Here is a 27,504-nt window from a genome sequence, read left to right on the forward strand (position 1 = left end):
GTCTTATGTCTTAAGCACTATCTACATCTAAATTTCCCAATTTATAGCGCAAGTCCTAACCTTTTCCTTAAACTCCAAACTTACAGAATCACTTGGGTATTTCATAGTTATCTATTACTATGTAACATTGCCCCCAAATTTAGCAGCTTAAAATAACATCATCTCACACTTTCTGAGAGTCAGCAATCTAGGAGCAGCTTCACCGGGTAGCTAATTCTGGCTCAAGGTCCCTGAGGAGGCTGCGGTCTTCTGTGGCTCAGGAGATTCCACTTCCAAGCTGGCTCACACGGCTGTTGGCAGGAGCCCTCGATTCCTCACCATGTGGGCCTCTGAATTATCATAGTGGTATAGAAATACAAAGGTGTGGGAGGGCCCCAGAGCAAGGACATTTCATGTTGGTTCTACAAGCATCAGGCTCTTTGCAGCACATTACAAAGCACAAAGGAGAAAAAAAAAATACTGACGATATAATTGCTACTTTCCAATTAAGTACAAGTCTAGGACATGTATATAGTTTCCTAGCCTCTCCAATTCATTTGTCCTGCTATATACTTTGATCTAAAACTCACCATGTTACTCCCTTGCTTAAAACTTCAACTCACCACAGCCCTGAAGGTAAAGCCCAGACTTCTTGCTGTAGCTCATGCAGAACTTGATCTCACCTGAGTTTATGTCACCATCTTCATTTCTTGCCTCTCCTCTGGGTAACACACTCCAGCCAAATTGAAACGCTAGCTATTCTCCAAAGATACATTTTCTTTTGTTTCCGAGTTTTTGCCTACTCTGTTCTATCTGTAACACTTTTCATATCCCCTCCTGTATCAGTTAATTTTTTCCTTCATAACAAATCTCCCAAGCTTCAGCAGGTTCTTTGCACATCTCAAGGTTCTAGCAGCAAGAGAAGGCAAGACCCGATGTGCCGAGTACTTTTCAAGTCTCTGCCTATGTCATGCTTGCTACTGACTCCACTGATCAAAGACATGGCTAAGTCCACACTGAAGGGGTGGAAAAATAAATTCTACTTCATGGGAGCAGCAGTACAATTACAATAAATTAGGGGCAAACATACAGGAATGGAGAAAATTATTATAGTTTTGCTTTACGAGTAATTTACCACACTTCCCCCACCTCTTTGTCAGCTCCTACTCATCTTCTAGTCTCAATCTAGAAATCACCTCCTCTGGAAAGATTTTCCCAATCCCTAAAGCCTGAGTGAAAAACTTCTCCCGTGAAACCTTGTATTCACTATTACTGCATCTATTACTTCCTATGGCCAATGAATGGATGAATCAATGAATTTATATGATAAATGTTGGACCTCCAATTCATACAGTTGACTGTACTCTCCATTTTATGGCAATGTAATATCAGCTTTCCCTATCTGATAGGAAGGACACTGAAAAGAGGGAGTGTGTTTTGGTTTCTGTTTTATCTTCATCCCCTAGTACAGAAGCTGATTTGAAGTAGGTTTTACTTCAAAATAAAAGTAAAATGGGGTAATTTCCATTAATAAAAAAAGGTACAAGAGGGTTCTTGAGACCCCTGCAAGACCCAGCGGGCTGCAACTATTTAGGAGTATCTGAGACAACACAAAACTAACTGAAATAATTACAAAACTCTCAACAGAGGGGAGAAAAAAAGAGAAAATTAGCCAGAGAAAGCAACATTTTCCTTTTTATTAGATTCATGTCTTTTTAAAGTCCAACCTCTCTTTGTAAAATGTTTCTTTGTTATTAACTTCCTCATTAGAAAGCAGGCAAACTCTGTCCTTGAAAATGTTTTCTACTTGGTCCATCACTCAGTGCTCAGGCCTGCATTTGTGTGGTGCACCAGCAATCAAGTCCATCATCTCAGAGAAAAACACCATGAAGGCCAGGAGGTAATCAACCAGGGCCTCCCCTCCTTCTCGTACACACACACACGCACACATGTATGTGCATATATATACTTTCATATGTACACATACACACTTTTTTATATAAAAATAATATAACAGGTTTACACAGCTCTACTAATTCTTTAAAATTTCACAGCAAAGTCTATGCTCAGTATAACTATTTTTTACTTTGGATTAAAGTGGGAATTTTAGGCTTAAAAATAGATTTAAGATTACTGAACAGAAGCCGTATAACACAGATTTAATCAATTCTGATCAACAGATAACTAGAAATATGTAGTTGTTATCCTTATGCTCGGTGCTACTACACATCCCAATTACTTTCATTTTAACTAAAATACAAAAGTAAAATAGTTCACTAAAATAATTTTCTATTCATTATGTTAGCACATATACCAAATTTACTAACTGCATGATAATCTCTATGTACCCAGGCTATCTTTTTTAGCATGTGTTATCTCTACTTCATTAAATACAGTACCAAAACAGCAACCACAGAAAAAGGAATGCATGCTATACAACAAAAATAAGAGCACGACAATTTGCAGGTTGATATCTGACTTACATGGCACCTAAAACAAGAGAAACAAACCTTACAAGATAGATATCAAACTAATTTGCAGCAACATTTAATATATATTTTTATCAGAAAGAATACATTTAGGTCACAGTTACATGGAAAAACACATAAACTGTGAAATTCTAGGCTTTCTCCTAGAATATTCGAAATGCTCATTGAAAGTACAATAAAGATGGCCATCAGGTGACTGAACAAACAGCATGTCATTTAGTATTTTAAAAACACAGATTCTGGGAATAGGAGCTACCACCAAAATATCCAGAAATCTGAGTTAACAGATACTCTATTCTGGTTACTTGATACTAATAAATATAAGGAGCATTTACACACTATGAATGCAAGGCAATAGCCTAAGGGATAGTCACAGAAAAGAATAAGCGAGCATAATCTCGCCAGAGTGAGTAGAGAGAGTTCCTGCCATTTTTTGGTCCCCAACCCCACCCCGAACAAGGGCCACCTCTTTGGGGAAGAAATCTTTCAGTAACTCCAGCCCATTCCCTCTGCTCCCACCAAGACACAACACAGCTCAAGCTTGGCGTCAGCGTCTTTCAGATGCTGGTATGATGCTTGATCATTCAACTGGATAGGCCCTGCTCATGGCCTCTAGGGCTCAACCTCCCTCCCACCGAAGGGGTCAACACTGTCTCTGACGTCATAAGTGAGGTAACTCTAGAAGAATTAGAAGAAGGAGGTATCTGATGAAAAGGCACCGGCCAATCTGAAATCCTCTTTGGTGAGAACACTGTACATGCGCTGAGGCAGCGCTCGGGAGTACGGGGCGGGGCGGGGTACCGTGGTGCGCAAAATGAGTTCCCGGCCAGCAGGAGCGGGGAAGTCTGACACCGAGTTCTGCCGTCTCTCTTCTGGGGAGCCCATTCTCTTCAGTTCCTCCTCCGGTGGAGCCATGGCTGCAGCCTTGAATAGAATCAAATGCTAAATTCAAGACTGAGTCAAATGCTAAACTCAGATCATTTTGAAGGACAGATAAATAAACATGATAAACACATAGAAATGTTCTACATTATTCAGTAATGCAGTCAACTATGTTGTGATTACTCAAAAAATAAATCACAACAGAAAGTACAAGAAGCTTGAAACACTGCATGAGCAGCCAGAGATAACAAATAAATTGGTGACAGAGACAGAAGGGATAATGACTGCCAGGCAATCTGCTATGCAAAGTGAGGGCCATATTCAGACATCTGATGAAGAGGGAAAATATACTGTTTTCTATTGGTTTCTTCCAGCAATGACACAAGACCAAGTCTGATGTCTTCAGTCCAGTAAGGCGCTGCTTCTCTCCAGAGTCTAAAAAGATGGTTTCTATCCCAATTTTTGATTCTTTTTAAGGTTCATTTGCCAAATTAAAATGGGAGGATACTGTTTTTGTTTGGTGGGTGGCTAATGTGCTGCAATAGTGATAGAAACTCATTATGTAGCAATAGCCAAAAAAGAGAAGTTCACAATATTAAAGGTATCTATTTTTTCATTAAAACTGCATAAAATACATATTCAGTTAGAGCCCTCATTTTAACTGATCACTATATTTCTTTCAGAATACCACTGATTTGGGGAAAAATTGTTTTGGCAATGGAAATATGAAATTATGCTAAACATTAAGAAAAATATGCCAAATCCAGACTGCTAAAGAATGGTTAGTCTTAATGACCTTATGAAGTTAGAAGGATGGGAAGAACAAGGAACTGAGTGACAAAGGCTATTTTGTTACCTCATCAGAAGATTCAGTCAGCTTGAGGAAGGGTGAGAAAAGAAACAATGATGAAAAGTAAACAAGCAAGATGGTTTTTAAAAAGAGCTAAACAAGAGATTTCAAGATTATTTCAGAAAGCATGCACTACATTAAGGAACATGATCCTATCAAGGTATCAAGACAAACATGCACCACATACAACACACCTAGCTATCAAATTGTGCAGACATACCCACTACTCATGCATCGGATGGTTCAACAGGTGATGTAGTGTCATTTAATGGTGAAATGATTTAACAAAAAGCTAGCTCTTTTATTAGAGAATTCAGATGCTAAAAAAAAGTGCTCGTAGCTTGAAAAATAATCCAATAAATTTAAGAATAGGTGTCTCAGAGCTATTCAATTTAGCAAGACTGAAGCAAAATTCAGTGAGTGGTTTATTTGCTGAGTTCCATTTAAGTGTGTGTGTGTGTGTGCGCGCGCGTGTGTGTGCACGCGCGTGTGTGTGTCTGTGTGTGTGTGAGACTATGAAACATAATCATAATGAAGTTTATTAAATGTATAATTTTAAGAAAGTTTTAAATATGTAAAATTACTATATGCTATAAAAATTCTCAGTGAAATTTCATACTTTTAAAAGTTAAAATCTTAATTTGTAAAACTGATATACAGTGTCAGTTAATTAAGAAAAGTTACATGAATAAACTTAAATGGTTTACATTAGCCAGACATTTAAGGGCTGAGTTTAAAAATGTACCAATCAGGCACTTGTTATATGATTATAGTCTGCCAAGTCCCTAAAAACATTCACCACAAGGTTTGAAAGTTTTAAAATTACATAATGTGGGATGAATGTACAACTTCGGATTAGCTATGCAACCAATGAGGCCACTGAAAAAATGATGCACTTCTATATTTACTGATGTAGTAAGATGATTATATTAAGTGGAAAATAAGAATAAAAGTAAATTACATAATACAATCCTATTTTGTAAAATATACATATATTTGTATACACTAGATGTCAAATATCGACAGTGATCATCAGTGGATAGTGAGATTAATGTGATTGGTTTTTTAATATGATTCTTTTCTTTACAATGAGCCTTTTCTTACAGTCTGGAGGGAAAAGGCTATTTCCAATTTGGGGGAAATAATTTTGACTTATCAAAACAAGTAACATTCAGCATTAAAAATATAAATACTTTAAGATTTTAAATCCTCTTAACACACAGTATTAAAAATTGAGGAAAGAGTTTTTGCAACATGAGGAAAATTCATATTGATAACAAGGAAATGTGCTTATAAGCTTCTGGCAAGTAAGCTGGGAAAGATATTATAGGGTGTAAAAACAAACTCAGTTCTTGGTGTCATGCCAGAGACAAAAACAAAGTAAATCAAAGCAATTATCTATTGCTTTCTAGAACTCTAATTTATAACGAAGTAAAATACTTAGTTTTTAACTTGAAATGTTTAACTTTAAGGAACCATAAATAATTGCAGGTTTTAGTTCTTCCTATAAATTCACATCAATATATTTGGCTATGATTTTGAATACATTAACTAGATGTACTTCAGACTGACTTAAAAGAGATTATCAAGTTTTTATTCCATGTGAAAACCCATGAAAATTCTTCTCCTTATTTGATTCTGAGAATTACACCTTCAAAACTGGGTCATTTTAGTATCCTCACAGTGTTGGATAAGGGGCAACATGTATATTTTTATCAGAATCTTTAATATTAATGAGCCCTGACATGAGGGCATCTATGGGATGCCAGCACCTCTTAACCAGTACACAAGATCTGTATAGAAAACATCAGCACAAAGTATAAGTGGTATCATCTTCATAAAAATCCAAACTTGAATAGCTTTAGAAATGTCAAGAGGTACTATATAATTTTTAAATCTTTGCTTTCATTAATAGAGGTAATGACAAAGACAATTTTTCAAACTAGGCTTTCTTTCTGTGCTGAAGCCTAAGTTTCCACAGTCCCAAAAATCTGAAATCTTATTCTTCATTCTTATGAAATCTCTGAAGTTAGACCCCTTCACCATTATAAAAATAGTTAGATTTACTAACTTTACAAGCTAAGTTGTGAAACCATTTGCAGTACATGGAGTTTAAAATTGGTAAAACTCGATTCGAAAAGTAAACAGGTTTTGTTTTTTTTTTTTTATAGCACAGTACTGGACATGTCTAAACAAGTCCTTATAGATTCTATAACAATGGATTTCAGACCCTTCTAATTTCTGAAATTTAAGTCCTAAAATATACTTATCATTTTACTTCAACATGCAAAGTAGCAAAAGGATTTCAAAAAACTCAAAAGTCACTGTTGAGAGTCATTGTTTCTTCAGTGTTCGAACCCAATGCCCAGACTTACACTCAGCTAGAAGCTTTATAGTCGGCCATCTGTGGTAATCAAAACAACATCCTACTGAGCAGAGGTCTAGAGGAGATCATGATACAGTTAATAGGGAGTCTCACATACCCTCTGTGCATTCACAAACAGCTTGTGAATAATTCTGCCAGCATGTCCTCTTCCCGCACCGATGACTAACACTTCAGGCTGCTCTAAAAGGCAACTCACAAACCTACGAGAGGGAGGTAATGAAAGCATAGAAAGCGAGTAGTTCGGTTCACATTATGTCAATCCTTGCAGATTAATTTTGTGGACAAACCCTAAAATTGATACTGCCTAAACCTACCAAGGCTGGAGCAGAAATTTCAGAACAGGATAAATTGACAACTGGAATTAAAATCTACTCAAATGACAATCTCACTGCCTTTCAACTGTTTTTATAAAATTGGTTAAAAGCCCATCTCTATCTAAGTATAAAAAGAAACATTCAGTACAAGATCAAAAAAAATTGGGGGAAAACAAAACAAAGTGTCATTTATTCAGCAAAGCAATGATTCATATTTCTTGTTTTTGTAAACTGCCATTTTTGTGCTGGAAACACTGTACTTCCAAGTATATCACAGATAATGTGTGTGGTGGAGCTAACAGAGAGAAGGACACAGAGTCACCAAGCCTGCACCACCTGCTCACTAATTCATACTGCTATTTTAGAAATGATTAGAGCTTATTCTTCTCATTTAAAAGAAGGAATTTTCAAAAGCAAAGACGGCTGGGAGAAAATGTCACTCAACAAAAGATATAAAATTCAAACAAGAACTTGTTAAAAGCTATAGCAAATGCCTCGTCATATAATATTAATTATTTAGCATCAATAATGATATTCCTGTGGAAAGGATAATAAAAATGTTAACATTATAACAAATTCAAGCTGATGAAGTAGCTAATTTGGAAATGCTACCACTGACAAAAACATGGGCTCACACTAATAGGCTCCCCTGGTTATGGTGCTGAGTCTCAGAGGGAGAAAAAGACTGACCCAGTCATTCACCTCATCCTGGAGAGAGCATCTGGTCACTTTTGAAACATATTCACGAAGTGAGCCTTTGTTATCATAAATCTTTTCAAAAATTAAATGAATATTGAGCAGAAATCCAGTTGCAGAACACCTCAGACTGTGGTGAAGGTACAGTGAGAGCTGAAAGCAAAGCTCTGGGGCACTTCAAGTAACAAAGAGGAAACAGCTCCCCCACAGGAAACTGCAGGCACCACATTTCCCAGAGCAAACAAGGACATTGCTACAAAAAGAGACCTGGTAAAACTTGCTTCTAAAAGTGGGAGGAATGGAGACATCTAGCAAATAATCAAAAAATACAGTAGAGGTCAAATCCTATGATAATTAGGTATTTCTCTGCCTCTAGCCAATGCTTTTTACAATTATAGGAGAACTATAAATTAATCACAATATTCTACTAAATTTTTCTAAATAGAGTGGTGGCTTTCCCTACTGCTGACAAAAATGAGTTAGTCAAATTAGCAATTACCTTTCAAGATCTTCCTTTTCCTCCTCTTGTTCACATTTCTCAGTTCCAAATTTGGCTTTCAGTGAGCGGGCTCTTGCGATTATAGCTTCCACATTAGTAATTTGATGAATGATTTCCTAACAGTGGAAACATTAGAAGATAGCAAAAAAAAAGCAAAGCCATTTTAAAATGTATCTTTCAAGTAATTATTCCCAACTAAGGAGAATGCTTGGCAAGATCCTGACACGGTATCAAACTTACTTCCAATTTCTTGTCTTCTGGATTGGGGAAGTGTAAAACTTTACTGGAATGAGATATTATTTGCTTTATAATCTTCTTAACTGAAGAAATGTTCTCCAGATTTTCTATTTTTAAAAAGATCAAAGCCATCATTAAATAACTTAGGCAAAAAAACCTTTCATGTTTGGAAATAACTGATGACTAATCAAGTAAGACATTTACCTTCTTCTTTTACCTTGAGTAAGGCTGCATGAATTACACAAGGTAACAGATGCCGAGCAAGGTCTGCAGGTTTCTGTATTGCCAGATAGTGCAGCACCTGAAGAACGCACAAAGTCAGATGAATGTTCAATGCAGGTGTCAAAGAATAAAGCAGCCATTTATGCAAGTAAAAAATCCTCTGAACCACTGAACTCACTCTGTAAGAGTAGTGTTCACTAGTTACACCCCAGTGACTTCTCTTAGTACCTATCCCTATTCATCTAAGTAAGTCGTTACTACTCCTAAAGGTAAGGATAATGTTACTAAAAAGAACTAAGTTCTTCAGTTTTTAATAATGTTGAATATGCTCATGAAGTTTTTTTCCTGCTTCCATAGGTAATACATGCAAATTAGGAACAAAGAAAAAAAATAAAAACATCTGTAAATTATACCAAAAATAGAAATAGAAATTGTTAACAATGGAACATTTTCATTCCAAGATTTGTTAAGACATTGAATACACATAATATATTAAGTGAAAGAATATGAAGTATGTAAAATCTGTTTTGTAACCTGCTGAGATTTCTCACTTAACATTTCTAAACATTCCTAGGGACCTCCCCTTAGTTTGTTTGTTTAGTTGTTTTGGTTTATCATTTTTTCCAAAATGAAAATTATTTTATTTTTCTGATTATAGAAATAGAGAAGTAAATGTAACACATGGAGCCAACCTTTAAGCTCCTTATTCAACGGCAGTAAAAATAAAAGAAATATAATCTCATAAGGTGAGCCTGACTGATAATGCTCATGGATTTCAAAAATTAAAAAAGTAAATAATACATACATACATACATACATAGAGATGTGTAATGCAAAAGTTCTCTAGAAATCCTACTTCTGAAGGAACACATTACTGTGTTTATCTTCTCAGACTTATTTCTATGCCCATTTAAACACACGGCTATAGATGCATATTCAATTTCGTAACAAAAATTCATAATATACATACTGTTTTACAAATTTGTTCATTTAATGACTTATGCTTTTTATTTTTTGGCTTGGTTTTGGATGGTCTGAAGCTTTTTTTTTAATTATGAGATAACATACCACAGTATTTATACTTAAAAACACACACACACACACACACACACACACACACACAAATACTTATTTACACACCAAGAGCTTAAGAAACAGAATATCACCAGTACTTTCCACATCCCCTTGTAAGCCCCCCTGACCAAGTCTCCGTAAGTGCCCTGACCCACCCCGCAAGCATAACTACTAATCATTCTTTTGTTTTCTATACAATTTTTTTACACATATACACGTAGCCCTAAACAATGCGTTGTTTGGTCTGGTTTTAATCTTTATATAAATGTAAGTCTCTAGTTACACCCCAGTGACTTCAGCACTGTTTTTGAGATGCATGTATGTTAATAGATGCTATAGTTTATTCATTTCCACTGCTGTTAAAATGTTCCGCCATTGATGGACTCCCCAAGATATTTTGGCTATTACAAATAATACTCCTATTATATTATTGCATATGTTTCCTAGTGCATATGTAGAGGAATTTCTCAAGGGTATATACCTAAAAATAGACTATACACAAAAGAATGCTAATTTTTAATATTGAAGTCATATTCCTAGCAATTTTACAAAGTGTTTCAACAGATTTATATTCTTATCTAGAATAGTAAAGAGTTCCCATTGTCATACATCCTTGTTAACTTACTCCAAATTTTATTTTCCTTAACCTACAGGAAAATTCATAAGAACACAAAATATGTATATACAATTGTAACCATGTAAAAACTTCACTTCTTTAAAATTATTTTTCTTTTCTTTTACCTTGATTCAAATTGGCCTTGTCTAGTCTAACAGCACCATGACCCACTTGTTTCTTTTCTTTCCTTATCTTTCTACCTTTCGCATATTGCACATCCACACAGTCATTACGCCTTTAGGTCAAACAGTTTTAGGAACAAAGCCTCAGGTCTGTTGAGGACAGAAACAGTTAAGGTCAAACTACAGATAACACCTTGACCTCAGTTGTGTTTCAGCTGCACATCCATCAAGATGGAATAACCTTACTGGCCACATCCCCTTGAAACCAAAAAGAATGAGACCATGACTGACATCAGGATCTGATGCGATAATCAACTGCCTCCTACCCCAGCCTCGACCAATCAGTAGAGCCCACAACCCCAACTCCTTAGCTACCATGACTAATGATCTTTCCCCTCTATAACCTATCCCCTACAGGCCATTGAGGAGCCAGGTATTTTGAGTACTCCCAGGTTTTTGAGCACTCTCTGGGCTTGGTGTCATTTCCTTAAATAAAACTTTCTTTGCTGCAAACTCCTGCTTATGTCTCAATTGGCTTTGATATGCACAGGCAGATGAACTTCTATTTTGGTAACACCCTTTGCCTAGATTCATTTATTGTTAACCTTTTTAACTCATCTGTTTTATCACAAGCCTCTCCTCCTCTGTATGTGCATACTATCTGTTAAAAAATAAAATTCAACCAATAAATTTGAAGATCTTATTTGCTTTAAGCTACTCGTAATTCTGGCAGCATTCCACCTAGCAACTAGAAAAATCACTCTGAAGGGCTGTACAAATGGAAAGTTTTTATAGGAAAAAGGGTGGGGCAAGGGAGCAATTAACAAAAGAAAAGATTACTTGAGGGCTCGGATATCTTTCCCTGGGGGTGGAGGATAGAAGGGCTTTTTATCTTGCAGATTGTCTCTTCTTTCTGTGGGGGGATGTAGAGGACTCAGCTGACTGATTACCTTACTGGTAGTTGGCTAAAAATTCCAGACTGGTTAAGGTTATGTTTCTCAGAGAAGTTGAAACTACAATTAGCAGGCATTAAATCTAAATTTGGCTTTTAGCATGAGTGACGCCATTTTGGGCCTGTGGTTTTTTTTAACACATACACACATCCATTTTTTTTGTTAAATAATTTGAGAGCGAGTTACATACATTATCATGTCTCTTTATCTTCAAATACCTCAGTGTGTATTTCCTAAAATTAATAATGTTTTCTCATGTAATCAAAACTATTTTGATTATTTAAATTAAACTGATCAAATACTTTTCATCTAATCTACTATCCATATCACGATTTTGTCAAATGACCGAACGTCTTTTATATCTTTTTCCTTCACCATACAGCACCCAGTTAAAGATCATGCATTGCCTTTAGCTGTCATACTTCTTTAATGAAATTGAAATCATTTTCCAAGTCTCTTTCATAACACTGACATTTGGAGTACTGTCCTCCCAGCTTTCTGATTAACTCAATTCCATACTTTGCTGATATTGCTTTAGTTTTTAAAAATTGAGAAATACTTTAAATACCATAAAATCTGCCACTTTAAAATGGTTTACAGTGGTTTTTAGCATATTTACAAGGTTCTGCAACCATCACCATGGTCTAATTCCAGAACATTTTCATTACTCCAGAAAGAAATCCAGTACCCAAGAGAAGCCATTCCCCAGTTTCTCCCAATTCCTGATCCCTCCCGGCAACTACTAAATGAACTCTCTGTTTCCATGGCTTTGCTTATTCTGGATATTTTATATAAATGGAATTTTACAATATGTGGTCTTCTGTTTCTGGCTTCTTTCACTTAGTATGTTTTCGAGGTACACCCATGTTGTAGCCTGTATCAGAACTTCATTCATTTTTATGGCCGAATAATATTCCATTGTATGTATATACCCATGGTTTGTTTATCCATTCATTAGCTGACATACATTTGGGTTAGTTCCCCTTTTTAGCTATTATGAATAATTCCGTCAATATTTGTGTAATCAATTTCCTGTTTTACCTAATGTCCTTTTCCTATTCCAGAATCCCATTCAGGATATCACATTACATTTAGCAGTTATGTTTCTAGACTATCCTTAATGTGAGTTTCTCAAAATTTCCTTGCTTTTATTGACCTTGACAGTTTTCAGGAATTCTAGTTAGGCATTTTGTTAAAAGTCCCTCAATTAAAATTTATTTGATGCTTTCCTCACAATTAAACTGGTGTTATATTTTGGGGAAGAAGACCAGAGAGGTAAAGCACTATTTTCATCACATCGCATCAAGAGTACATACTATCAATGTGACTTATCCCTGTTTTTAAGCTTGCTCACCTGGGCAATGTAGTGTTTGTCAGGTTTTTGCACGATAAAGTTAGTCCTTTTCCTCACTTTGCACATCATACACTTTAGTAGGAAGTCAAAATGCACAGCTCACAGTTATGGCATCGGGAGTTATGCTCTACTTTCTTGGAGGCAAAGTAGATCTGGAGTTCTTCTGCATGGGAGATTTGTCTCCTCTCCAGTTTATTCAATCATTTGTATATCACTACAGACTCAAAGATGTTAATTTTATACTTTGAGTTATAATCCAATACTACTTTGTCACTCAAATTATTCCAGTGTTAGCCATCTGGAAATCTTTCAGTTGGTTCCTGAGTCCTTTTAACATACTCCAACAACTTTTTTTTTTAAGCTCTTTTTAAAATAGAATATTTCTCATTTGGGGTTTATCTAATGTTTCCTCATAATTATATGCAGGTTATGCACTTTGACCAAATAATACGTAAGTGATTTTGGATCCTTCAGAGTACCACATCTTAATGTAGACAATCTCCTTCTGCCCCTTATTGATGATATTTTAATTTTGATCATCCTATTTCTCCACTGTATTGTTATTATTTATATCCTTGCAATTCAGAAGTAATCTGTAGAGACACCTTAAGCCATCCAAAATGATGTTCTTCACCCACATTTCTACCTAGACGTGATATCTACAATATTCTTGCCTGACTCAACCTCAACTATGAATATAATTATAAAATGAAGAGTTTCCAACTCCAATATAGCCTCCATATTTATTAGTCACCTTTATGTTGAAATGCCCTCCTTTCTCCTCCATTTTTTAAAATTTATTTAAATTAGTTTCAAGTATATAGTAGATTGGTTAGACACCTATATAATTCATAAAATGATCCCTCTAACTGCTCCCTCCCTCCCCTGGCCTTCCACCTAGCTATCATATTAATACCAACTGCATTCCTCTGCCATGCTTCCCATCCCCATGACCAACTATCAACTACTAATTTGTACCTCTTTAACCATTCACCCCATTCTCATATCCCCCCAACTCCCTCCCCTCCATCCATCACTAAATTGCCCACTATATTTGTGTTTTTGATTAGTTTGTTCTTTTTGTTCCTTAGAGTCCACAAATAAGTGAAATCATATGGTATTTATCTTTCTCCAACTTATCTCACTCAGCATAACCTCTAGGTCCATCCATGCAAATGATAGGATTTCATATTTTTAATGACTAATATTCCATATTATATATGAACCATAATTTATCAAACCATCTGTTGATGGGCATTTAGGTTGTTTCCATATCTTGACTATTGTAAACTGTGCTGCCATGAATACTGGAGTGCATAGATCTTTACGAATTATTGTTTTGGTATTCTTTGGATAAATACCCAGAACTGCAATTGCTGGGTCAATCCCCCATTTCTTTATCTACAAATTATCAATGGAGACCTAAGGATTCTGATTTTTTCCTAATGGTTTATAATTCATCACCTTCCTTAATTATTTGGTACTCAAATTGTCCAGATTCGGCCACTAAGAGTCCCCTCATGCTAGCTCCTTATGAAATGCCCCTTTTTTAAAAAAAAAAAAAACACTTCCTTATTTTCTGGTAACACATGATGTTCCACACTCATCTTATACCTTCCCTCTTGCAATCCTGAAATCGGCCATTTCTCTGAGGAAAGCATGGTTCCTTTTAGTAAGAAATATTCTAAAAATCAAGATACACATTGTGCTCATTGCTACTGGGGTGTCACTGCTTCTAGATCCCTTCAGAAGAGAACAAGGAAATATATCCCTGTATATATGCATACGTACATACCCACATACCTATTCACATTTTCAAAACCTATGAGTGCACATTCCAATCCACTGCTATCGAGTCTTCCTTGCCCACCTCAATTCCATGTTTGCATCTCACTTCCACAGTGAGAATTCTGGCTTCCAACTAACACCAACACATTTAAGTACTCTTTTGCTCGAGCAATAATCCATTTAAAAGTTCCAGAACTGCTTACCCATATCACTACACAAAACAAACCTGGAAAATAAAGTTTAGGATTTATTTGCACTGTTTTCCCACCTCCCAACACACACAGTCAAAAATATCTTATATGCCCATAAATTACTTGGATTAGATTTTCCCTCCCCTCCCCAATCTGAGTATCAACTACCTCCCCTCCACTGAATATCAAGCTTTTTGAATTGTTGCCAATCTGATGTTGTGAGAAATGGTTCTCTCGGTAATTTCCAATTTTCATTTCTCTTATTATGAATGAAGTTGAAGATCTTTTGATAGGTTTAAAGGTAATTATCCTTTTTTTAGTGAGTTGTCTACTCATATTCTTGCTCATTTTTCTATAGCAATTTGACTCTTTATCTGTAATACATATATTTCCCCCAGGTTACAAATATTTCTCCCAGCTTATCATTTGTCTTTTGACTTTTTCTTTTGCCATATAAAAGTTTTCATCTTTTTTGCCTGGAGGTCCTGAGAATTTTATTTTAAAAAATATTTAAAGTCTAGTAGTTCTACAGTCATGTATTTTGAAGTTCATTATTCCTGGTCAATTTTCCTATCTTCCATTTCTACCACTTTCTCTCGAACCCCTTTTACTCTTTTATCCCATTTTCATTCTCTTGGCTATTTTGCTGCTTTTCCTTGATGCCTGTTATTAAATTTACAATGAATCTATTTCCCTTTGGGTCCCTTGTAATTTAGTCTTTATTTTTGATAAAGTTATCTTTTTCTTCTACTTCTATCCTGAGTTAAACCAGCTGTGGTTTCGTTGTCCTTGTGTGGTTTTTGGGTCAATTTTTGCTATTGGTTTTAGTATTTGTGATTAAACATAATTTTTCCTATCTCCCATGCTTAATTTAGAATATCTGATTCAGATGGAATGTTATGTTAATCTTCTTCTGCTTCATGGTTGATTTTCTGTGAAATGTTTTTCTTATCTGAACTGATTCAGTTGCATTTTCTGTTTTTTATAGTAGTTTTGTATGGATATGGTCTGCATTTTAGTATTCCTAATCATGTCACAGTTTGAAATATCCTCTTCTGCACAGTTTCTTTAATGTACAGCAGAAGATGAGGGAAGTTAATAAGTCTTGTTTCTCTTTCATTTCTGCAGGATTTTTAATTTTCTCCTTATTTCCTTCTTTCCCATCACTGCTTTAAAAGGGGCATTAGTCCTTCTCTATAGATCCAGTTCCTCCCAAGCAGTGTCTGAGTGTCCACTTTTAGTCCTGCTTACGTTTAAGTCCGTACCCTGTAGCCTGTGCTGTGAACTACCATGTCTACTTGTGTTGAGTATTTTCACACATGATGCTGTGCTCCATCTAAGTCTTCTGCATCTCTCAGCTCTTCTTGAAACACTCTGTCCCCATTCTCTACATCCACAGGCATTTAGCAATAGGAATTCCACTGGAATTTAGCTTATTTCTCTACTTACAGTTAATTTGAAGGTCACTGCAATCTCTAGCCTTTCGTAATGCTGAAGGCATGATTTACTTATTAATTTCATGGGGCGTTTTGCAGGGGGGGAGGCAATTTGATATCAGGTAGCTGCCTATAGAACTCCAAATATTTTTTAATAATTACAAAACAGTCCACTAAATGATCATATCATAACTTATTGAACCAAGCCTTATTTTTGGTAATTTCAGTTTGTACCTACTTTTTCACTAAAAAACTTTGTTAAACATCATTCTTGTATGTTAATCTTTATGTATTTCTCATTATTTCTTTAATAAAGAAATAATGGTAGTAGAACTTGGTAGTAGAACTCTTAGGTCAAAGGACATGACAATTTTTAAGGACATGACAATTTTTAAGGCTTTGACACATGCTGTGAAACAGAACTATGGTAAGCATGTGACATAAAATACACGTCTTATTTTTTTGGCCTATTCACAACCAGTTCTAATCTTAAATGTGAATAGTAGATATATAAATGGCTCATTATATGCTTTGCTTCTCAAGTGTGTCCAAAGCTCTCATGTCTATGATAGTGACTTTTTTAGATGCTAGAACAATTATTAGCACTTTTATATTAGATACCCAAACTTCAGTTACCTTTTCTGCTTCCCGGGTATCATCGAAGAGTCTCCTCTGCCTTCGCGCAGGAATTGGTTTGGCTGTTTCCCAGGCTTCTACCCACATGTTGCTTGGAATCTTCATTCGGGCACTCAGTTCTCCTTTCAGAACCACATTGCCCTTTTCATCAATCACTTCCTCTTCAATATAATCCCGAGGTGAATACCACCGCACAAAGTCTTCCAGAAAACAGCCTGGATTAGCTGCCTAAAACAAGGCAAAAAATTCAGCAGAATCAAATAAAAGTCAACAGTTACTGATAAACCTACATGAAAAATCGCTTTCCCTTTCACAAAAACCCTATCTACTCTTTATATAATCTAATACGTGACATGAGTTTGGGTTGCCTTTAAAATAAATCAGGTGTTAAGTACCCAAAGCATTTTCTTTTTGCTGTCTCCATTTTACAAAAAAAGAAAATATTTTTATTTGATGAATTTGGAAAATTAATTCTCTTAAACAGATTGTTACATATAGTAAGTTTAAAATTATAGTATAACTACTCAATACTTAAAAAGGTATCAAGTCAGTGAAAGTCAAGTAAATTAATAATACACATCATGACCAGAATAATAATACAACAATGGAAAAGTTCTGCTCTTTTCTCCCTCAATAAATCAATACTGGGACTGCAATAAACATCTGCTAACCTCAAAAATGTTCTATTTAGCCATCAAATTCTTGTGCTTTATGTAACAAATTACCATCACATAAATTGTTTTTGTGCTGTTAAGAAACTGGAATTCAAACTATTGTTTTTCAAGCTTCTGAAACCTAACTAATTAAAGTTTTATTTAGTAGATAATTCTATAGAATTAACAATGGTGCAGGCCAAAAACCTTTAAGTAATTCTACATTCAAGCCTGGAAAAAAATAGAGGCTTTGCAGTGTTAGTGGTAAGGCACAGAGTTCTTTTTTGCAAGTGTCTAGTAATAATACATCAGTGGAGTATTAAGAATGACCATGTATATTATCTCCTTAATACTCAAAGGATATGTGTACATACATTAAACACATGCCTTTTGGGTTATATTCTCTACCATAATGTATTCTTCCTGCTATGAGTATTATATTTAATTGCCTACAATAGTAAGCGATGTAAGCATTAACAAAGAAATGCTAAGCAGAAGGTAATTTTCTTTATTTTTAAATTAAATTAACTTCAGACTTAAATGAAAATCAACATGATGAGAATGGTTAGACTTAAATGTGAAAAGGAAAACTGCCAATACTTCCTGGTAGCAAAAGTGGCTACCAGATTAACTATCCCCATCAATTTTAAAAAAACCCTGAGGGGATGAGGAATTAGAGGGGGGCCCTTAACCGATAGTCAGCAACAGAAACTTCCAGGAGCTATTGGCATCGTTGCAACAAAAAACTGTTGTGAACTACAAAGGGTCAACATTATGCATGACTCAGGACTCATGCACAAAGATCTGGATATTAACCAGGCAGCACCACACACACATGAGAACATCTTAGCAAACCAGAGTGAAAGGCCTTGAATGAAGAGAGAGAACTTAAAGAAAATAGTACTGAACTCTTGTACTACAGAACGTATTAAAGACAGACATTTCGCACCAGAATTCTTCCTTCTGGATGTCCTCACAGCACCAAGCTAACCATACAACTACCAGGAGAGGGTCGAGATTCACTTCAGCTATGGCTTATCTTTGTTCTACTAGAGATTAGACCCCGTCCTTCTGGAATTATAAAGTGTAGGTGCCTCAGGTACATATCAGCATTTGTCCAAAGCTCCCTAAACCAAGTCATCCTATACAAAAAAGAGAAAGGCAACCATATCTATTTTAAAGTGACTACCTACCTATGTCCTTGAATATATTATCTGATTCCTACAGATGGGCAGATGTGTAAGATGGCTTCTTGAAATATAGTCTATTTTCTGATTAAAGCAATGTTATAAGACATTTATAGGTGTCTAGCTTAGTCTAATATAGTCTAATGAACCATAGTTTTGCTGTCACACAGTGTTAAAGAAATTACATAGAACCTTATCATCAGGAGCCAATATGTTTCTATGGGGAAAAGCTTTTACAGTTCCAAGTTGGAATTTCTTTCTGTACATGTCTTTGCAAGGACACTGTAGTAGGACAGGGACAGGTGAATATGAAGGCAGCTAGAGGTCAGGTTAAAAACAGTGGCTGCAGAGGCCGGTATTTCTTACCATGTACACATACCCTAAGCCAATTCTCTACCTTTTTAACACATGACCTCAGAGCCAACTGGCTTCTCTTTATCCACTGTACCAACTTTTGTTTTAAAACAGCACATCCCTCTTTCTTGTTTCACAGCAGAACAGAACTCACAGATTTTATGTATCTTTTTAGTCTCTAAGAAAACATGCAGCTCTTAAGAGGTTTACTAAAGATTTTTTTTCTTCTAGCAAAGATGGGGGAATAAGCAGGGGAAAAAAGGCTCCCTTTTATTGTCACAAATCTAACAGGGAAGATGAAAGTGGAATAGGTTTTCATGGAGTATTTATGTTGAAAAAATCAAACGCAGACTGGCCTACATAGCACAAAAGCAGGACTGAATAGGGGCTATGGAACAGGGAGATGGGGGCCATCATAGGCCATCACACTGAGGAGGAAAAGCCTGGGCCTGGGAGACCGTCCAGAGTATCAGCAGTAGGAAAGGGAAGTCCTGTGGCCTGCAAGACTACCCACTTGATTTTTTAGGAATAGATATACATAGACTTGCCTCTACTTTCAAGAATAAGTAATTATTTAAAACAAACAAAGAAACCTTTCTTCATCCCTAAGTTAGTAAGCTAATAAGCCAAATGCCACCATTCTTTGAATCCTCTATGTCCTAGGCCCATATTAAGCCTAAAACAGTCTTCTCTAAGTATCAAATGTCTACTCATCCTATATGGTGACTCATCTGAGAAACTTTCCATGACCCACTCAGTAGAGTCGGTCATCTTTTTTGATCTTGCCTTCATAAGATAACTCATCATATAATAATTATTTACCTATCTCCTCCCACAACCTCAATAGACTATAACTGAGGATAAATATTCTATTTCTTACTTGCCTAATCTCACTGCAAGTCACAAAGCAGGAAATCACTGAATGAAGGAAACTATGTTAAATCCTAAGGGTTTCCTAAAAGTCTTGCATTAAATTGGTTAAACATACACAAAGGAAGAAAACATCCCAAAGCCAATGCATATATAAAAACTATTCAATTCTCAACTTTCAACTATTGTTCAAAGATTGTTCTTTCTTTCTTTTTTTAAATTTAAGAAGCAACTTTGACTATAACCTTTAGGGGATGGATGTGGGGTGCTATAACTAATGAAATAAAAACATCTAATAAAAAAGACATTCAGGTCTTCATACTGCCTTATTGAGTGACTTTCACAGCTTCATCCTAGAGTAGCTCAAAATAGAATCCCGAGCTCTGATAGTGTGACCCACCTTAAAAGACTCCATATCTGAGAGTAGACAGGCACTCTGCATGCGTGCTCTGAGGTGAGCCCCTTCTGCTGATGTACCTAATTTAGCTAGAACCTCTGACTGCTCTTCTAGCAGATCTTCTGTCATAGGTGCTGGCTCCTGTGAAGTACAAAAGGACAAAGCTCATCAACAGCCTTTTTTTACACAAAGCAGAACTATAAAAATAGAATAAAGACAATTATTTCAGCACCAGCGGTCACAAGATATGTACTTGGAAGAATTCAGAAAAATTCACGAGCCTTTTGTAAGCTACATTAAAAAGTAACAGGTTAATAAGAATAAATATGACTATCAGCACCCAACGCAGAACAGTAAGCTTATCGTGTTTCCCTTGATGAAGCTTGATAGCTAAAAGACAGGAATATGGGTACACTGAACATTTTCCTGTCTATTAATGATACAGAAATAGAATCCTAATGATATTTTATGAATGTTACCACTAGTTGCAATTAGATTTTTTTAAACTAATAGGAGAAAATTGATGTATATTAAAATAAAATTAAAGGCAAATGAAGTGAACCCCAACTAAATGCTCTCAAGTAACTAAGTTTAATGTCAGAGAAGTTGCTTTCAGTTTAGGTTCAAAAGACATTCTAATTACTAATTCCTACAAAAAGTTGTTGGTTTTTTGGGGAATCAGAGACATTATACATTTCAGTGGTAACCCTAAATTAAAAAGTAGCTAAGGCATCTACGGCCATGCCACCCTGAATGTGCCCAATCTCGTCTGATCTTGGAAGCTAAGCAGGGTCTGACTTGGTTAGTACTTGGATGGGAGACCACCTAGGAATATCAGGTGCTGTAGGCGCTAAAGATAGCTAGATAGATAGCTAGATAGCTAGATAGCTAGATAGCTAGATAGCTAGATAGCTAGATAGCTAGATAGATTAGATAGATAGATAGATAGATAGATAGATAGATAGTAGCTAAGGCCAATCTAAAGGAAGATACAACTGTAGAATCAGTAAGAGTGACAAAAAAAATTTGGAAACGTTCAAAGAGATTTAAGAAAGTTCTCCAAGAACTGATTCCATTAGATTTTATATTTGAAATATGAAGAGCTTAACAATCCAGTGACTAATCAAAACAAAGCAAAGCTTGCCCGCTTTGTGGTTAAAGGCAGAGAAACTTTAACTTTTCTAATCCTAGATAATAGAATTAGACCTAGAAGAAGTAAGTGTTTAGAGTATCTTGTCAATAAATATTGATTTCAGGAGCTTACTATAAAGCAGGATTTCTTAGCCTCAGTACTACTGACATTTTTAGACTAGATAATTCTTTTTCATGGGGCCTTGTCCTATGCATTGTAGGGTGTTTGGCATTATCTCCGGCCTCTACCTACTAGATGCCAGTAGTACCACTCCACCTCATGACAATCAAAACTGGTTCCAGACATTGCTAAATAGCCCTGGGGGACAAAATCGCTCCCCAGCTGAGAACTACCACCTTAAAGATAAATAATTTTCACAACTGACTGTAAGAAATAAAGAAGAAACATGGTAAAGCTATGGCATTCAAAACACAGCAACAAGCAAAAGAAAACTTTTTCTTTGTATCACCTTAATTTTTTAAACGAATAAACCTAATGTACTTTCAAACATTGAAGAGAATATAGTATATAAGCCTTCATGGACAACAATCTGACAATCAATACATGGCACGCATTTATGATTATGCTTTCTGACCCAAAAAGTCTACTTCTAGAAAAATTACTGCAGCATTTTTAATAACTGTGAAAATTTGGAAAGAATTTGAATGTAATAACAGGGGAATGTTTGATACAGGAAAAATGGGAGGGAACTGCACTAAGTGATTATCTCTTAATTACAGAATTATGAGTTTTCATTTTCTTTTCTCTATGATGAACATGCATCATTTTTAAAGTCTCGCATTGATCCTCGGGGTTGAAAAATAATTGGTAAGGCAATATGACAGTATGGTTAAGAATCTGAGCTCTAGAATCAACATAACTGTGTCTGAATCTCAGCTCTATGACTTTGGACAATCACTCAAGCACTCTGTGATTCACTGTAAAGAATAAATCCTGGCACATGCTCAATAAATGCTATCAATAAAAGACAAAATATTTAGGTTGTTATAAGCTATATACTCTACTTTCTCTATCATATCAAAATGCCTCAGTCAAATTCAAAAATTATATGAGTCTCTGATGAAGCAGTACACTCAAGAGCAGAGGCCTTCATTCTTTCTATTCAGGAAGAACTAGTTTTCATTGTCCTATACGCCTGAAATCACAGCATGGGAAAGAAGGAAGATGTTAAAAGGATACTGACTACTTCTCCCACCTAGAAATTTCAGGACAACTTTGTGTGAAGAACATGATCGAGAGAAATATAAGCAACAAGTAGTATGAGGACCATACATTTTCATGTATACGACTTCCGAATATGCCCAAATCTTTCTCATAAACATGACCTCATGTGATCACTGAGAGGTGGTCAGGGCACTTTACAAGTGCTGAAATTGAGGTGTGGTTAGTGTCTTGCCCAAGATCATGAAGTGGCAAAATTACCAGTGGCACACTTAAGAGAGAAATCAGGACACCAGTCTGAAGCTGACTTTGAAAATTACTAGTTTTGTTCTAATCCACTAGCTAAGGACTTCTAACAAATTCTTCACAGGTATCTCTCCTCGCCCTGGAACTAAACTATTAGGTAAAATCTTTAAGCTTGAAATTACATTGGTCTTAACTGGGATAATTCTGAATACCATTTTATAAGCACATATATACTTATAATTCAAATAAGATTAACTTTAAAGAAAGTAAAATTTTCCCTGATTTACCTAAAGGTAAGATACAAAAATTTCATAATATAGGATGCATGTTGAGAGAAAAACAACTTTAAATTATTTTAGATTTACATTATAAATTCAAATGTGGAAACTGAAGCATCTGAAATAAATGAGGAGGGCATAGCCCTTTGAAGAAAAATAAAGTTTGAGCTTCCGGAATAACTTTCTTGAACTCTTCATTAATCCAATCAAATCAAGACAATCTGCAACTAAATCCTTAAAAATTAGGGAGTAGTTAGTAATATGATGTGATTCAATCCTAAACAACTAAGAGTACTACGAACCATTACTGGCTTTACTAAACAAATACTGGTTTACTAAACAAATAGGTAAGGTTTTAAAACTAGAGATATAACAAGATAGAAATACTTTCATTTTATTCTTCATGTCAATCATTCATGACAATTTAACTTTTTTTTAACAGCTTTTTTGAACTATAATCAACACACAAAAATTTAAAGAGTACATGTGCTAAGTACGCACCCATGGAACAATCACCACAATCAGGGTGCTGAATATATCCATCGCCCCAACAGTTTCCTTATGCCCATTTTTGGAACATTCATCAAAAAGTGAATTGAAAAATGATCTGTGATATATCCAGGCAACAGAACATTATTAAGCAGTAAAACTGAATGAACTATTATTGTAACATACAACAATGCATGAATCTCAAAATAATTATGCTGAAAAAATTACCACACCAAAAAAAACATACTGTAGTTATATAAAATTTACATGAATTCTAGAAAATGCAAACTAACCTTTTTTTAGAGAGAAAGAAAAAAAGAAGGCTCAAGAAACATAGCTTTTATTGGCAATACTGTTAATAAGCGGTGGTGCTAGGATATAAATCTAGTTCTACCAGATCCCAAAACCCAGGTGTATACCACGAGACCTCAACACCAACTGCATGCTTCACAATAAAAAACCAAAAAAACAAACAAAAAAACATACACTTGGTTTTTAGTATTGCAATATTCTGTCCTAATACTAAAATTTAGTGATGAAATACCTAAACTATAATTTGCTTTTTAAAGAATATAATGAAGCAAAAAGCATAAAGCCTGTCAAATAAAAAAACAAAACAAAACAAAACAAAAAAAAACCTAATGTCATAAATGATAGCCAGCTGGCAAAGAAAGAATATAAGCATGGATAATAAAATTAACAGAATTCAGGTTTAAAATTACCAAGCAAACATCTCAACACCCCACTGTATAATCATTACAATTCCTCAACCCATTTCAGAACATAGAAAACCATTAAAGAAACATTTAAGTAAATCCTTGCATCTTGAGAAGCAATACTAGTCACTTATGTCTTATATAAGATAAAGTCCTCAGAGAAATAATAGCTAAAAAACTGAGTGCTTATTTTGCACTAGACACTGTGTTACTTATAACGTCCGATTTCATTTAAAACTCATAATTATTTTATGAGTACATCAATATGCAAGAAAAGCATTTGATAAAATACCTGTTCATAATATAAACTCTCAGACTAGAAATAGAATTTCTTTAATATGATAAATGATGTCTATGCCAGACACCTTCTGAGATTCGGAACATGAGAAGGATGTCCACTAATCAACACTGTATTGGCAATCTCAGCCAGTGCAATAAAGCATGAAAAAGAATTAAAAAGTAAAAATGTTTGAAAATCAAAATTCAAATTGTCTACACTAACAGATTAACACGATATGTACACAGAAAAACCCAAATAATCTCAAACTACTAGAATAAGTGAATGTAGTAAGATTGCTTGATCCAAGGTCAATATATAAAAAGTGACTGTGTCTACATAGCAGAGAAAAACTTTTTAAATTTAAAAATATCATAATATTTACAAAATTACAAAGACTTTTAAAAATCTAATGAAAAATATACAAAACCTCTACATTAAAAAGTATAAAACAAAGATGAGGGAAAGTAAAAGAAACCTTAAATAAAATGAAAGGTACTTCATGGTCATGGGACTCAATATTGTTAAGATTTCAATTCTGTCTAAATTGATTTATAAATTCAATGCAATATGAATTAAAATCCCAAGATTATTCTCTATGTGGAAACAGACAAGATGATTTTCAAATTTACATAAAAATGCAAAGGATAGCCAAGATAATCTTAAAGAAGAATATAAGATTTACACTTATTAACAGATAAAGACTTATGTTAAAGCTATAGTAATTAAGTATAGTGCATTATTGGCACAAGGCTAGACAAAGCGACTGACAGAATAAACAGTCCAGAAACAGACCAAAACACACGTCATATGATTCATAACAAAGACATCACTGCCACTCTGTGAAAAAAGGCAGGCCTTTTGAATAATGGTGCTGAATGGCAATTGCGTATCCTTACAGAAAAATGAGAATCTTAACCTCTTCCTTGTACAAAACACATCCAATGTGAGGTGGATTATAAATATAAATAAGATGGTTAAAACAATAAAGCTTCCATAAAAAAATTTAAGAGATTATCTCTAGGACATCAGGGTAGTTAAAATTTTATTAAATGGGAGACAAAAGTACTAACCACAGAAGAAAAACATCATTAGATAGGACTTTATTAAAATTAAGCATATCTGTTTGACCAAAGACATTATTAGGAAAGTGAATAAGCAAGCAGAGAATAGGAGAAATTATTCTGTAATACATATATGACTAAGGACTCATATCCAGAATCCAGAAGAATTCCTATCAAGCAATAAGAAAAAAAGACAACTAACTTTTTTAAAATAGGCAAAGATCTTGAACAGGCACTTCACCAAGAAGATATCTACATGGGCAATAAATACATGAAAATCTGTTTGGTATCATTATTCATCAGAGAAATGTAAGGACATGAATTACTACTATATACCCAAAAGAAAAACAAAAATTTTAATGAATGAAATAATCACATGTGCAGAGAAGAGTTAACAGAGCCAACCTCAGACTACCTTCAGAAGACCTGTTTGCAAAGCTGGCCCTTGGCCCGCATCTGGGAACCTGAATTTTGGCAGGGTCCCCAACCTACTCAGAACTGATTAAAATGGCTCACTGTACCTAAACTATTTGTGCAAATGATATAGTTTATACTGAAGACCTGCTCTCCTTTTGGGAGTCTGGAATTTTGGTACGTGCTAGACAGAAGACGTCGATGTGACTGCCCCCCCCCCCCTAAAACCCTGAGCACTAGGTAGACATTTTACGAGTTGTCACAATTAGTTGTTGAAGGAATTAAATACATCCTGTGTGACTGATCTACACTGGGAGGAGACTCTTGGAAGCTTGTGCTTTAACATCCTTTGAACTCTGTCCCATGTGCCATTTCCTTTTGCTGATTTTGCTTTGTATCCTTTTGTTGTAATAAATTATAGCCATGGGCCAAGTCTTGTGAGTCCTCCTAGCAAATCAAACCTAAGAGTGGTGTTGGGGTTCCCTTACACACCAAATGTCAGAGATTATGTTGAATAAACTAAAACGATTATACATTGTTGAAAGGAATGTAAATTAGCTCAAATACTCGGGGAGACTGTTTAGCAATATCTACTAAAGGTAAAACATATTTCTACCATGTAATCCAATAATTCCACTCTTACAAATATATCCAAAAGAAAATAAGTGCTTACATTCACCTAAAAACACTTTTAAAATGTTTGTGGGTTTTTTTTTTTTTAATACTGTGTTTTTATTATTGACTAGTTTGTTTTTATTATGGGTTAGAATTAAGTAAAACTAGGCTTTTTAAAAAATAATTCAATGAGCTTTTTTCAATTATAGTTGGCATACAGTAACATATTAAGTTTCAGTTGTACAGCATAGTGATTAGAGATCTATATAATTCACAAGGTAATCACCCCACTAAACCTAGTACCCACTCAGCTCGGGACCAGGAAGCCTCACATCCTCGACCCCTCCTACCTTCTACCGTTACAGGATGATTTCTTATTTCTCTCCCTAGTTGTAGGACTTCTGTTCATCTAGATCTCAGGCAATTCTGCTTGTTGTTTGCTCTGTGTTTTTGTCACAACTTTGATGTAGTCACAAGAGGAGATGAACAAATGAACAAAGGCTCAATAATCTACACCATTTTTAGGTGCCTCTAAATGTTCACTTTTAATAATAGCTCAAACTATACACAACTCAAATTCCACCAACATGTGACTATATAAGCAAATTGTAATGTATTTATATAATACAATACTACAAAGTAATAAAACATGCATATAAACTAATACATGTGACAACATGGATGAATCTCACAGATGGTAGTTAAATTTTAAAGAGCTCAACACAGGAGTATACAATTGATAATTCCATTTATATGCAAAAGAGTGATATGCAAAGTATATTTATGAGGTTCAAAAACTAACGAAATTAACCTATAGTGATAAAAGTTAGAAAAAGAACTTTCTAGAGGGGGATACTAGGCTATGCTTCCTAATACATCTATTAAAACTCAAATAAAATTAAAAAA

At 35.0% G+C, this 27,504-nt stretch overlaps 1 protein-coding gene and 1 pseudogene across 2 annotated transcripts in view; one reads left to right on the plus strand and one right to left on the minus strand.

Moving 5' to 3' along the window:
- Positions 1 to 1,647: 1,647 nt before the first annotated feature.
- Positions 1,648 to 27,504, minus strand: part of RAB3GAP1 (RAB3 GTPase activating protein catalytic subunit 1) — a 76,972-nt gene continuing 51,115 nt past the window's right edge. Inside the window, exons 18-25 of one of the 2 annotated variants that reach the window (XM_016164024.2) lie at positions 20,189 to 20,326; positions 16,725 to 16,952; positions 8,537 to 8,633; positions 8,336 to 8,439; positions 8,096 to 8,211; positions 6,684 to 6,786; positions 4,207 to 4,227; positions 1,648 to 3,392 (exon numbers count right to left, since the gene is read on the minus strand). In XM_016164024.2, the coding sequence (XP_016019510.2) occupies positions 3,156 to 3,392; positions 4,207 to 4,227; positions 6,684 to 6,786; positions 8,096 to 8,211; positions 8,336 to 8,439; positions 8,537 to 8,633; positions 16,725 to 16,952; positions 20,189 to 20,326 (1,044 nt within the window). In that variant the 3' untranslated portion in view covers positions 1,648 to 3,155. The remainder of the gene's footprint in view (positions 3,393 to 4,206; positions 4,228 to 6,683; positions 6,787 to 8,095; positions 8,212 to 8,335; positions 8,440 to 8,536; positions 8,634 to 16,724; positions 16,953 to 20,188; positions 20,327 to 27,504) is intronic. The other variant, XM_016164025.2, reaches the window with a different exon arrangement.
- LOC118614379 lies at positions 20,917 to 21,035 on the plus strand (annotated as a pseudogene).

The sequence above is a fragment of the Rousettus aegyptiacus genome, unplaced genomic scaffold, assembly GCF_014176215.1.
Source record: "Rousettus aegyptiacus isolate mRouAeg1 unplaced genomic scaffold, mRouAeg1.p scaffold_m13_p_2, whole genome shotgun sequence".
NCBI classification, from domain to species: Eukaryota; Metazoa; Chordata; class Mammalia; order Chiroptera; family Pteropodidae; genus Rousettus; species Rousettus aegyptiacus.